Source organism: Eptatretus burgeri, chromosome 7 (assembly GCF_056783735.1).
Source record: "Eptatretus burgeri isolate ZD-2024b chromosome 7, Ebu_testis_v1, whole genome shotgun sequence".
Lineage (NCBI taxonomy): Eukaryota > Metazoa > Chordata > Myxini > Myxiniformes > Myxinidae > Eptatretus > Eptatretus burgeri.
In genome coordinates, this window is record NC_140967.1 from 82536314 (window position 1) to 82551018 (window position 14705).

The following is a 14705-nucleotide window of genomic DNA, read 5'->3' on the forward strand; positions in this document are numbered from 1 at the left end:
AAAACTGTGTGCGTGTGCGCGCAACACCGAACTTTACAGATAACCCCTCATATATCCCCCTCACAGATAACAGATAACTGACATGCATTCAACATGAATTCCAAAAATTATAAATTCTGGCTCTTTGTTTAGTGTGAAAAATCTATCACTCCATGAATGGTTGAAGTTTAAAGCAGATTGTGTATGAATGGATACAATTACCTTTGGGTATCTCTAGCTCATCGTTGTTACCAGTCTGTATCATCTTAATCCAACATTTTTCACATTAATGCACTTTAAATCTAAAATCGACTCAAGCATCCTCTCAATCCCTGAACTGCTGCTTCAGCATCCGTTGCCAGGCAACTGTCAGAATACTATCTCTGCACGTACTCATTCGCATTCCTTCCAAGCAGCTCTCCCATTCCATTGGTCATAGCACTGGTGTGATCGTGACACCTCGTAATATGATTGGTTGGTGCATTGTGGGTGGCAATTGGTCATATTTTGTGATAATAGCATTAAGTTTTGTTATATATAATGATTGATGGCATTTGATTCTTCGCTCTCTCACGTTTTGGGGCTGAGCTGGGTAAAGTGTGCTTGGATATTATTTTATTGGGGTGTTTGGCATTTGTCCCTATGTACTTCTCAAATCGCCTCGTCTGCTTTGAGGGAGGGAGCTATAGGATATGCATAACAATGGGACCAATCGCATTCAATTCCTGATTTTGGTGAAGATCTGAATCCAGATCTGGATCTGAGAATATTTTTTAAGTGACTTTTCACGATTGAGAGATAGGGCCAAAAACGACATGTAGCAGCATATCCCAAAAAAGTTGTTGGATTCAGATTAAACTTAATGGACAGGTTGGGTATGTAACGCGAAATAATTGATGAAGATCCGAATCCTGATCTGAGAATGTTTGAAGTAATTCTTCACCATGGGGAGATCAAGCTAAAACGACATATTGCAGAACATGTAAAAAAAAGTTGTGGACGGATTCGGACGAAACTTGTTGGATGAGTTGGTTCGGTGACAACAACAAACCGATTAAATTTTATTTCATTTCCGAATCCAGATCCGGCCTCTCAGTAGGATACAAAATGTAAACTAATCAGCTTGGTGGAGGTATGCGCTCTACCGAGTGCCCTTCCAGTTTGGACTACATCTCAGGTTGGAATCAACAAGCCATGAAAGTCTAAGTTTCAGATTCCTCGGTGGTCTTTCAGAGATTGAAACACAAAAAATACCTTGTGATTGTCCACCGTAAAGGCTTGCTCGCTGTGGGAATTCATCACCAACCCCTCTTTGCTCGTGCTGATTGCTCCAATATCTATTTGTGGTACAGTTTGGTATAAGGATTATGCTGTGAAATTGAACTCTATACCTTTTAACAACCTCTTGCCATGTCGGCCAAAGGTCTCGTCCTTGTGATTACTTTTGCATCCAAGATTACTTGTTTACTCTCTCCCTTGTTTTTGATGCTTATCCAAGTTTTCCAAAACTCAGCCTTTCCAATCACCAGACTAATTGCATCTTGACTGATTGAACATCCACTTAAAAAGGTTTGAAAATCTGAGAGATGTCATGATGCAACTTTTACCTTTACTTTTATAGTACATTAGACTTTTTTTTACATTATGAACTGAATTGGAATAACATTTGTTGGCATATGATGGCTGGCTCTTGTCATCTTGATTGTTATCGTTCGTACATTTTACCCCGTGATCCAACACGTTGAGTCGGAACAATTCCTCCCCTTCACCCAATGCCCTCTCGTCCCGCTCCACCCAACCCCCCACAGGCAATCCTCCCCTTCCCTTAATAGAAATACTTTCCACCATTACCCTTTCTCATTCCCCTGCCAACATAACAAGGAGGGTAGAGTAAGAATCACATGTCGTTTGTTCCTACATCATTACATCATGATGTCCTTGTATTGTAATGTTTCCTTTCACAAGTGTTGCATAATGTGGGAAACTTTTTTTTTTAAAACGGGAAAGGTTATGATTTCAACAGTGTTTTTAACCCAAACCAAGTACTTGTGTGTTCCATCGGTTTTTGCTTTGTCCATGTATTTAACCCTTTTAAAAGGCTATTACAGAGTATTTAATGCCTGGTGTTGGCTTAATGGCTAGCGTGGTGGGCTTGGGATCCATAGGGTCCTGAGTTCAAATCCTGCCTGGCTGTTGAATTGTTACCAGGTGGGGTTGACTCAGCCTGTCGTCCTTCCAAGGTCAGCAAAATGAGTGCCAGCTTGCTGGTATCCTGTTTTGAGTGGCGACCCGTCCAGGATTGTGCCCAATAGCCAAGGAGACTGCTTTGGCAGCACCAATGCTCTGCACAGAGTATGGTCCCAATGGATGGATGGATGGACAGAGCATTGAATACATTCAATTTATGGGACTTTCAGAATGATACAAGAATGCCAATGAGGCCTTTAACACGCATGCGATGTGGATGCATTTTCAGTGAATCGCTTCCACGAACTAGGACACTTTTAACCTGCCGGTGCTCAGGAGAATTGTTCAAGTCAGTCTTAACATAATTATCAGCATTTGTCAGCATTTAACACTATTCTCGATTTCATTTCATAATTCTCACCGAAAGAGTGGCTCTTTCAAAATTAACTATAACTGTGTTCCTGGACGCAAATTGGACTCACAAAAATGGATGAAATACGACAAATATCCGTGGATGAGAGGTGTCGAGTTCCTGCCATTTCACGTTGATACAAGCGAGTGGCGACTGGATCTCTCTCTCTCTCTCTCTCTCCCTCTCCCTCTCCCTCTCCCTCTCCCTCTCCCTCTCCCTCTCCCTCTCCCTCTCCCTCTCCCTCTCCCTCTCCCTCTCCCTCTCCCTCTCCCTCTCCCTCTCCCTCTCCCTCTCCCTCTCCCTCTCCCTCTCTCCTCCTTTATCCTTTATCCTTTAGGTTATGGATGCAAAAATCTTGTATAATTTCTCTTGTGGTCTCAGAACCAATCAAATATGTATGTATGTATGTATATATATATATATATATATATATATATATATATATATATATATATATATATATATACATAATATTTATAACAGCCCTCACATCTACCACTCCCTCACCTCAAAATGATTATTAGTGAATGTCATCATTTTAAAATTGAAATTAAATGTACCGTGTATTCACAAGCTCCTGATATGATCTTTGCATTGCTGTCAAGAAGCACCCACACCATATACAGTGTCTCGCTCAGGGAAGAATGCAGACACAAGCTTCGTCGCAAACACGCTTTGTCGAAGAGTCGATCGCCATCACTTTGTTGGTAATGACACCAGCGTCATCTTCCCAATTGCAGACGTCTATTAAATAAATCGCAAAGCCTGCCATGTTTACAATCACAAAACCGGCAAGGTTGAAAGTCCATTCACTGTTCGAGATCTGTGGGCGGTTTGGGAAGAACACGCCCATTCACAGTTCAGGCCTTGCACCAGCCAACATCATTGGGAGTTTTTGCAGTGCAGCAGCTGCAAGATCTCACCTGTTTGGGCATGTTGAGAAAGTTCTCCAACTTTTTTGTTCTGTATAGGCACACCCCTTTCTTGCAGGTACATTTCCAAGTATTTTTGCCTTCTTTTAGAAGCTTTGCGAGCCATTTTAGGTGACAATCCTTATCTGGCATGCACAATATACGCTCGGCTGCTCCAATTACTCCCATTTCTATGGGCTACTGCGCATGCACACCAAGCAATCTGGGGCGGCTTACATCATTTTGAAAGTCGTGTATCGATGAAAAAGCAATGGTAACAAACATTTGTATTTGTCATGCAGTGAAAACAACAAACAAACGTCAGGTCTGGTTAGATCTGTAACCTGCTACAGGTACCATGTAAACCTGTACTAACCTGTTCCATGGTTGGGTTGTCGGCGACTAAACCATCTCCCCCACCAGGTTTTTTTGGTGAGGAGGGTGTTTCGATATGGAAACCCACCAGGATTAAAAACAAAACCTGTCAAAGGGCGGAGGAGCTCCTTGTGAGCCAACGGCCATCCATATCTAGTGCCCAACTGTGTCTGCGGACGTCCTCCTGCAGTTGGGTTACTTCTTATTAGGAGTTTGGTGGCAGGATTTGCACTCCACCCACCGTAAAACCCTTCATTCCGCAAAACACAAAAACGCAAAAAAATCTGAAAACCCACTCCGTGGGAGTACCTCCTGTGCAGCTTCCCTTCGCAGGGCAACTCACCGGATGACGGGATTGGGGCAAAGCCTTCGGGACCCCCAATCTTTGATGATGGGAGGGAAAACACGGGGTAACATTCCTGGGTCAGATTGCAGGAGAGTGTGTCGGAGTGGTGCTGAGGTGTCGTCCACCAGACGGCGGTCTCCTTGGGTTAACCTGAGGTGGTCCCTTCGGGTGGATGCCTGGAATGTCCTATCCCTAAGATAGGATGATCACCTTTCTCTGTTATCATCTGAGCTCGAGCGCTTGGACATCGGTATTGCCGCACTCTCTGAGGTTCGGAGACCGGATTGCAGCGAGATAATGGTGGGTGGTTACACCTACTATTGGTCTGGTCGCTCTGATGGTTACCATACTCAGGGAGTTGCTGTAGCTGTTTCCAATAAGCTGACCCCAATGATAATTGAGGTAACACCGGTCAATGAGCGTATTATGAGACTAAGGATTCGTCACTCCTTAGGTGTCATTTCCCTGGTCTCTGTCTATGCTCCGACTGAGGCGAGTGATCTGACCGTGAAGGATGCATTCTACGCCACGCTCAAGTCTGTGGTTGATCACTGCCCCAGACGAGATACACTTCTCGTCTTGGGGGATTTCAATGCATCGACTGGGATGCATTACGGGTTTGTTGGGTCAAAACTAAGATCCAGGCTTTTAATGACATGTTGGATGCTGCTGTCTTGTCTGTGTCTGTTTGTGGTGAGGATGTTGAGGTCGTGGAGAGATTCACTTACCTTGGCAGTGATACTCATGTCTCTGCTGGCTGTGAGTCAGAAGTCAATAGACGTCTGAGTCGGGCTTGGAGAGTGATGGATTCACTGGATCATGGGGTGTGGCGCTGCCGGTACCTGTGCGGGAGGACGAAAGTCCGAGTCTTCAGGTCCTTGGTGCTTCCAGTCTTGCTCTATGAATGCGAGACTTGGACCCTGACCAAGGATCTGAGATGGAGACTTAATTCCTTTGGTACCAGGTCTCTTTGGAGAATCCTTGGCTATCGCTGGTCGGATTTTGTGTCCAACGAGCGGTTGCTGAGAGAGACTCAGATGAGATTTGTTACCTGCATAGTCCGTGAGCGTCAGTTGTGGCTGTATGGACATGTGGCTCGTTTTCCTGACGCTGATCCTGCCCACCAGATTCTCTCAGCGAGGGAGTCTCGTGAGTGGAAGAGGCCAATGGGCCGACCACGTGCCTCGTGGTTGCAGCAGGTTGACTGGCATCTCAAGGAGATGGGGATGGGCCTGACATCTGCCTGGGGGATGGCCAGACGATGGCCCCTGGAGTATGCAGTGAAAAGTGGATGCAGCGACGCGTTCTGGCATATGCTCCCATACTTGACCTGAAAACAACTTCATCTCAACATTATGAAAAACCAGACGACCCGTGAACCCTTTGGGTTCCCATTGTGACAGCGGTTGATGAAAAAATAACAAATCATTTCAAGAAAAAAAAAGATAGCTCCAGCAAACTATACCGCTGAGGTTGTTTGCATTGATCAAATACTCCCGAAGAGTCCTTGACTGAATCGGGAATTGATTTTCAAATAATGTTTTTTCGTTGCCCGTTTTTTACGAAACCTGATACTGGACACCGCAGGTGAATGGTGGAAGGTGGCCCTAAAATTTTTGCGCTATTGTGTACTGTTTTGGCTGTATTTCGGGAACATACAAGATGAGAGTTTAAGTAATATATAGATATCATTTTTAGCTCACCTCGACTTCAGTCTGGTGAGCTTTTGCAATCGAGCAGTGCCCATAGATGAGTCAGTAAGTCAGTCAGTCAGTCATTCAGTGAGTCTGTAAACACTTCAGTTATCATCAGTTGAACCAACACGATTTTGATGAAACTTGGCCACAGTCTTCATATCTGATGCCTCACGAAGGTTTATTGACTGCATCAAAATCTGCGCCCATTGAGGGGGTATGTGGGAGAGTTTTTGACCCCCAAAATAGGTGTTTTCTCTCTTCTCAAAAACTACACAAACGATTTCGATGAAACTTGACCACAACCTTCAACACCCGTGATGTACCAAAGTATTTTTCACTGCATTAAAAAAAAATTAGGGTCTAAGGGCATCTGTGGGGGGTTTGAATGACTGCTGCTCCTGATCCAGGTGAGCTTCAGGACCAGCAGTCCTATTTTTTTTTTGGGGGGGGGGAAGCTTTGTTTTGATTTGTTTGTAGAACACAGCTCACATGTGTCCTTTGATTTTTGCTGGAATATGGAGATGCGTGGTGAGCATGGATGCTTTGTAACGAAACTGTAATTGTTTTTTCTTCACCATTTAAACTGTCGAACTCTGCATGTCTAGCTCCACTGTCTGCCTCATGTTGTACTTTCTATTTCTGTGGTGCATCTCCATGGAATGAGATTGCTTTATTTACCCAGAATATTTTTTTCTTGCTCTCCAAATGCTGAAGCTCTCCGAGCAAGGTGCCCTTACGAAAATCAAACCGGCAATAATCGTGTGCATGTAATGATGCAAATTTAATGATTTATTTTCCTCTTCAGTTTTTGACTTGTATCCTTTTTATTTGGGTTGAACAAAATATTCTTAATGTTGGGTGTGGTTAATTAAGGCATGAGAGGGAGAGAGAGGGCAAGAGTAGTAAAAAGCTGTCAATGTGTTACGTGTAATGAGACGTTGCTCTGACTTTTGACCCAATTTGTCTAAAAGCCAGCAAAAGGGTGTTGCACAGGCACTCTGTCCCACATTTTGGGACGGTGGCACGACGTGCTTCTCCATACGCTTGTTCCTGCTACCACCGTGCAGCGTTCACTCCTCAGGTTACTGTTCCAATGCAATCCTTGGGACAGATGCTTTCAGAGTAGTGCTTACCTGGCAGATGATAATCAGAGCTTTGTCTCAACCTGTTATATGTTTATCAATCTCTCTTTCTCACTTCAGATTTATTTCTTACTTGGTGAGCCGAACTTAGTGCTTTGTAATCACTTTGTAATCAATTCTTCCATACCCCTCCAACCCTACCCCCCCCTCCACCACTATATATTTTTTATCCACCAGATTAGTATGCGGCTGCAGTACGAGCTCCATCCTGCTGTACTGTGGCCTTTCCGGCTGATAATCTGCCTTGCCTCACTGATCACCTCTCTACCACGGCTGCTCATAGGAGCACCTCGTAAAAGCCATGTCTACGCACTCTCTTTGTCTGAAAAGCCACAGGTTGGAATCTTCACCACTCGTGTTCCTGGTTGCTTAACCTCTTACAACCTTTCACCTCTTTGCTTTGGGGAGGGTTGGGGGGTTGGGTTTTAAGGTCATTCAAAAAGAAAAGTATGACTATAATGATCACAGTTGAGTTGTGCTTTTGTGCACCTAGGGACCGTATCGTTCAACTGCACGACCTGATGACTTGACCACTGGGGAGTTTCCTGGAGTTGCAACCCTCGACAGCTACTTTGAACATGGTGTGCATCTGAATGAAAATGCGCCATGCCTTGGAACACGTGAGCTGCTCAGTGAAGAGGATGAGCCACAATCGAATGGAAAGATTTTTAAAAAGGTTCCACCCTTATATTGATCCTTTCACTTCTTCAAACCTCTTTCCTCTTTCGGTATCAATTGCTGCATTCTCGCTCCGCCTGAGATCAATGCCCTTCCCTTCCATTCTTTCAAACGGTGACTTTGCTATCTTTGTGTCATCTCTCACTTCCACACAAATCTTTGCAATGCAATACCGTCACCCACCTGTGTTTCCACCATGCTGTTGTCTGCTCCCCCTTCCATTACTATTCTTTGCACTCCATCATAGTTTCTTTCTGCCATATGCCATTGTCTGTGTCGATGTCAGCTGCCATGTTGTCACTTCCATCCTTCTTCCCACATCTTGCGAATGCAGTGCTGCCTTTTCTTGTTGCTTTTCACATGATTATCTTTCACCCTGGCTTTACAGATGATTCTAGGCGAGTACCACTGGATGACCTTCGCAGAGGTGAATAAGCGAGCTACGCTGTTGGGTCGAGGGCTGGCGGCATTAGGACAGTTGCCTCGGCAACCTGTGGCGGTGTTCTGTGAGACGAGAGCTGAGTGGATGATCGCCGCACAAGCTTGCTTTAAACATAACTTTCCTTGTGAGTGTCTTTCTTACTGCAAATGGTGGTATTCTGATCCCAAGCCTCTGTATAATCCTGATCTTTCATTTACCCTGTTCTTGAACCTTCAGTGGTGACACTGTATGCTACACTTGGGGCGGAAGCGGTTGCTCATGGTCTGAGGGAGGCTGAGGTTGCTATAGTTATTACCTGCTCAGACATAATGATGAAGAAGCTCAAGGTAAGAGATGATAATTAGTCAGACATCATGGAAGGCAGGAGACTCTATAAACATTATTTATGAATAAAAATAAATATTTTAATTGCCTGTAAAGCACTAAAAATTGTCTTCATTTATTCACTTCCTCATGATGCAATTACCACCATCACCTCTCAGGACATGGTTGTAGAAATACCAAACCTGCATCATGTGATCATTGTTGATACTCCTTCGGCTCCCAATTTGACGCTACCTGCTGGCGTCATGGTCTACAGCATGTCGGAGATCGAAGAAATGGGAAACCTCCCGAAGAACCGTATGCTGTACACCTTTAAAACGGTCATACAACGATAGAAAAATATATAACAGAACATGGAAGAAGCACACATACAACAACCACAGCCACGCCAACAGCAACAACAACTACTCCTACTCTCTGTCATAATCAGCCAAATGTACTTTATTAATTTTTTTTTTTTAACATCGATAAGTTTTGTGTTCCGGTTTGCTCATTCTGATATCTTGTACTTCAATGCCAGAATCCATCGAGACCCAGCGACCAATGCCTGAAGACTTGGCAGTGATCATGTACACGAGTGGTTCAACTGGCTTGCCTAAGGGTGTCATGTTGACCCATAGCAATCTTATAGCCAGCATGGGAGGGCAGTGTGCCGTAATTCCCAACCTCGGGTGAGTAATGACACAAGTGTCACACTTCACCTTGTATTTAGAATTCCTTTGCATGCTAAAAGGACTCTACTTATAATCTTGAATGATAAGATGGAACTAACAAAAACAGTGTTCAGGTGCAACTCAATTGGTCAACCAACAAAGCAAACATGAAGACCAAGGAGCTTTCCAAATAAGTCAGACTTAAAGTGGTGGAGAAGTACTGTTCAGGAGAGGGTTAAAAGAACATGTCAAAGTCACTCATTATCCAATCATTATCCCATCATTGAGAAGTGGAGGGCATATCATACCACCGAGACTCTACCGAGATCAGGTCAGCTATCCAAATTCAGCTGCTGGGCAAGCAGGAAACTGGTTTGGAATGGAACTGAAAATCAAAAAAAGACTTTGGAACATCTGCAAGGCCCTATGTCTGAGATGGGGGTCAGTGTTCATCAATCAACAGTATCCTGTTCCCTTCACAAACCAGGCCTCTTTTGATAGGTGGCATGAAAGAAGACATTACTGAAAAAGACTCCTCTCAAAGCTCGATAAGTCTGGTGTTGGCTTAACGGTTAAGGTGGCTAGCTTAAGATATTAGGGTCTTGAGTTTGAGCCCCTGCCATGCTGTTGAAATAACACCAGGTGGGTTGATTCAGCCTGTCATCCTTCCAAGGCTGACAACATGAGTACCAGTTTACTGGGGTAGTAAGCCATTGGAGTATCCTGCGTCGGAGTGGCTACCCGGCCAGGACTCGACTCCTTAGGCAGTGAAACTGCCTAAGCAGTCCTATGCGCCTCATGCCATGAAAGCAATGGTTATTATCATGATTATAAGTTCATTTGGAGTTTCCGTAAAAGCATGTTTAACATGATACTGCAGACATTTGTGGAAAAGTTTTTCAATCAGACGATACAAAAATAGAATTTTTTAGACTAAATTTAAAGCATTATTTATGGCACAATCCTAATACTGCACATCATCCAGTCAACACCATCCCTACTGTCAAACATGGAGGCAGCATCATGTTATAGGGCTGCTTTTCCTCAGCAGGGACTGGCAACCTTGTCAGGATCGAAGGGACAATGGATGCTACAAAGTACAAAGAATCATTGATGAAAACCTGCTTGTGTCAGCCATTAATCTGAAACTGGGTAGGAGATTCAAATTTCAGCAGGACAATGATCTACACTGAAGTGGCGGAATAAGAAGAAAATAAATGTTCTTGAGTAGCCCTGTCAAAGTCCTGACTTGAACCCAATTGAATATTTATGGCGAGTTTTGAAGATTGCAGTCCATCGACGAACCCTATCAAACTTAGTTGAACAAGAGCAATTTTCAAGTGAAGAATGGGCAATGATTTCATCATCTCACTGTGCAAAGCTGGTAGAGACCTCCCTAAAAATACTCACAGCAGTCATTGCTGCAAAAGATGCTTCCACGAAGTACTGACCTCAGGGTGACCTACTTTTGCAACCAGTGAATTTTGATTTGTACATGTTTTTTACAGGTATTCTTGACAAATGAATTGAAATTGGACGAAAGAAAATAGGTCTAGTCTACCCATGTTTTCAACCTGTTTTACTCCCTTCAAGGTGGATATGTCTGTGTGTGTATGACATATCCACCTTGAAGGGAGAAATATGATGGATATATCTCCCTTTTTTCTCCCTTCAAGGTGGATACGTTTCCCTTTAAGGTGGATATGCAGCTTCATAAATGAGCAAATTTTGAAAATTATCAGTGACTTTCAGTTGAGCTCTCCATGTCAACCAATTCACATATAGCATTTTTGCAAGAAAAACTAATTAGTCTGGGACTATCTTTTGTAATGTTACTGGAACACTGCAATAGGTTTATGTTTTTATTTCAAATCCACCTAACAGTAGCCTGATAGCCTCCCAACTTGCACCATCTCCACCTTAAACTCAACCTCCAATCTGCATCCTCGGGCCCTTGTACCAACCATGAGTCTCGCTGGCTTGTGGAGATGTTAGTTTGATGTAGTGCTGTTATTCACCTTTGAGTAGCATCATTATCTAAATAAGCATTACTCACTGTAAGGCATTGTGATAATTGCTACCTCTTTCTCACCCTAACCATCTGGGGGATTTTCAGGTCCCTGGGTCTCTGCTTGTGTTGTAGCTACCTCCCATCTTTATGGATGTTTCTTAATGCCGTTTCATCACGTTAGAACTCCCTATACTGTGTCAGCACTCTTGAGGCAGCAATCAGAAAGGTCCTGTAGCTGTATTTCCACAGCCAAGCAGATTGATATATGTTTCTTCCATCATATCTTCTGTACGACCACCATTAATTCCTTTTGGTTTATGTAATTCCTTGTGTTCTTTCTTGTTGGTTCAAGATGAAGCAAAAGTAAGTTGCCTCGAAGGAGAAGAGAGTATGAACTTGGCAACAAAATCAAAAGCAACAGACAAAATAAGGATTTACGAGGAGGCCCATTGCAGCTGATGCCTGAAAATCTACTCCCTTTAATCTATTTACTCAGCAAACCCCTTCTCCCATTCCCCTCTTTCCCTTCATACTCTTCCCACACAGCCTTCATCCACCCTCACTCGTTCCCACTACTTTCTGTGTACTTCACTTATTACTTCTACTCAACCCAATCACTCACTTCCCTCAATCCCTTCATCCTCTCCCACTTGTAATCCCTCTCTCACTATCTTTTCTACCCTTTCACCCCTGAGCACAAGTTGCAGTTTTAAGCTAATTTGCTTCAGCGGTGTAAGACTAATATAGTCTTGTAGTGCAAGACTAAACAATATAACTAATATAGCAGTGCAAGAGTGCATAGAAGTGAAATGAACAAACACCTCAAATGATCATGATAATTTTCAATGTCTGGTTTTCATGTGGGGAATCGACATTTTATGACATCATTACTTGTAATAGCCACTAGCACCAGGAATAGCGCTACACGATACACTCACACTATTCAGCCTTGACAACTCTGGCTATTTCCAGACAAAAACCTTCATTTTTAATACTGATTGCTCATCCCTTTATTTGGGCAGTGTATTGGCCAGACCGCTGCATCGATCACTCCTGGGGGGGGTTAAATAAAACCCGGCTTCAGTACATGAAGCAAAAACACTCCGACTGTTCATGTGCAATACATTGTGGTGATATAGCTTGAATAATTAAGATTGTGAATATGAAACTTCTGAAAAAAATCTTCGGCTTTACAGAAAACCAACATGGCAGACACAATTTTTCTTCCATACAATTGTGGGTTGAGTTAAGCCATTTTTCCAGCCAATGGGTTTGAAGGCTTCATACACACGCAGCTTCATTCCGTTTTTAATATAAAAGAGGTAATCATAACATAAAAAAGGGATGTTTATGGAACCTTCTGGGCAACTTGTTTGAACCTATTTCTCTACGGCTTGTGCTTTGCTTTGTAACAATGTACATTTTTTATCTTGCCAAAACGAAGTTTTTGCAAGATATGTTAGTCAGCTTGTATGTTTTTTTTTGTTTTTGTTTTTTTGTCTGTAATCACGTATAAAAAATTCTGCAGAGCACAGTTATCATTGGAAATTTTTGTAACTTCACATATCAGAGACCTATAGAGGCCCCTTTCAGTGCACAAAATTTTGAAGATCAAGGTCAAAGGTCAAAGTCACTTTGTCGTAAATCAGGGGAGTCGACGAAACCCTTATTTTTTGAGTAATTTTGATCGGATCGTCTTCAAACTTCATGGGAATATAGTTCATGGTCTGGCGCTCAGCTGATTCATTTTTGGTGGCGATTGGCCTTGACCTTCATATTTTTTTTTTTGTCTGTAATCACGTATAAATCACTCTGCAGAGCACAGTTATCATTGGAAATTTTTGTAACTTCGAAATCAGAGGCCTATCGAGGTCCCTTTCAGCGCATAAAATTTTGAAAGTCAAAAGTCAAGGTCACTTTGTCGCAACTCAGGGGAGTCGACGAAACCCTTATTTTTTGAGTAATTTTGATCGGATCGTCTTCAAACTTCATGGGAATATAGTTCATGGTCTGGTGCTCAGCTGATTAATTTTTGGTGGCGATTGGCCTTGACCTTCATGGTTAGCGCCTGAGGTCAAACATATTTGACCCCAAGGTCAAATTTTCAAGTTTTAGGAACCATATCGTGTAGTACCCCAAATTGAACACCTCGATGAGTGCTTTCTAGATATGTCAAGCTTGAGACATTATGACGTCATTTGGTGACGTTATGAGGCAAAAGCATATTTTTCATGGTTACTCTGTAGAACGATTCTCATCGGAATCTCTCGTAGGCAGATATTCCTCAAGGAGTCGCTCCTGGTGGATAGCAGCTCTGTTCACCTCAGTGTGACCTTAAAGAAGTCACACATGGTCACCTTTTGGCAAGATACGGGTCACCATGCGGGTGACATTGTTTTTTATTTTTATATCTGTCAGCAGTTGTTTCACACGCTGTATTTACCGTCACTGAATGTTTTTTTTTCTGCCATCTTCTTTCTTCTTCCTTATATTTACTTCTTGTAAATAAACTGGTACCAGTGGATTAATTAGTAACAGGCCAACATAACTAAAATTCAGGGAATTATTTCATGCAATGGAACTGTGATATTTCATGTCAATATTGAATTGCTTGATGCACGGTATTTGAAGGATAGAGCACGGAGAAACCCCACAATTTTGGCCTCCACGAGGAGGAAGATATAACAGCTAATTGCCTCGCTGAGCACAGACAAAAGCAATGTCGTAAAGATGATGTCGCTGGTACCCAAAGTCCCATGAGAGTGATGTCACTTCCCCCCAGACTCAGCAGCTTTGTTTGTCTGAAGTCAAGTCAAGTCTGAAGGTGTTATTTCATGTACTTGTCTGCATGTGTGTGTGCGTGAGTTGTATAACAACTCATCCATCAGCATTAGACCAAGTACAAAGAAAATGTTGATGAAATGTTGATATTTTTCCAAAATATCGTAGGCAAGTGTTGAATTGCATTTGTTTAAAGGAGAACATCAAAATATGCACATTAGATTCCTCTTTTAAATTTCCATGATGTAACATTGCATTTTGCGTTAAATTTATTACACTGAGATCAAGTAGATTGTATAAATTACAAGATGGTCACCTTTGCTTGACAGAAAGGATAGATGTGATTTATTTAACTGCATTGAGGAAGGAACTATATTTACATTTTTCCTGCTCATGTGTGTCCAATTATTTTCCAGCATAACTTTTTGTCGACTTTACACTCTGTTATCCTGAAGTGTAACATACTTCATAAATTACATGATGGTGCAGAATAAACAACTTCACATTTTTGTGATTTTTTTTTTGTGAAGCCCTGATCACATTTTGCAGATGAAATGCAAAAACGTTGCATTGACAATTATTTGAAGTTTGTGGGTTTTTTTGCATTCAAAGTCAAAGCTCGTGGAAGAGCTAGAATACAGAATGGACCAGAACATGATGGAACAAAATGTGACCTGGCACTCGGTGGAGTACATACCTCAGCCGGGCTGAACAGTTTACGTTTTGTATCCCACCAATTGGTCGGATCTGTATCCAGACTTAAACCA

The 14705-nt window shown here is 42.6% G+C and overlaps 2 protein-coding genes across 4 annotated transcripts in view; one reads left to right on the forward strand and one right to left on the reverse strand.

Moving 5' to 3' along the window:
• Nucleotides 1–1312, reverse strand: part of LOC147023645 (zinc finger MYM-type protein 1-like) — a 13999-nt gene extending 12687 nt beyond the window's left edge. The window contains exon 1 of the mRNA XM_085889281.1: nt 1234–1312. The gene's annotated coding sequence lies outside the window, so the exon portion shown is untranslated. The remainder of the gene's footprint in view (nt 1–1233) is intronic.
• Nucleotides 1–14705, forward strand: part of ACSL4 (acyl-CoA synthetase long chain family member 4) — a 41957-nt gene that overhangs the window by 2280 nt on the left and 24972 nt on the right. The window contains exons 1-7 of one of the 3 annotated variants that reach the window (XM_085889280.1): nt 6887–6988; nt 7227–7385; nt 7543–7725; nt 8116–8293; nt 8386–8495; nt 8652–8790; nt 9014–9164. In XM_085889280.1, coding sequence (XP_085745406.1) covers nt 7233–7385; nt 7543–7725; nt 8116–8293; nt 8386–8495; nt 8652–8790; nt 9014–9164 — 914 coding nt within the window. In that variant the 5' untranslated portion in view covers nt 6887–6988; nt 7227–7232. Of the gene's footprint in view, nt 1–6886; nt 6989–7226; nt 7386–7542; nt 7726–8115; nt 8294–8385; nt 8496–8651; nt 8791–9013; nt 9165–14705 lie in introns of those variants that run through there. The other 2 variants (XM_085889279.1, XM_085889278.1) reach the window with 2 other exon arrangements.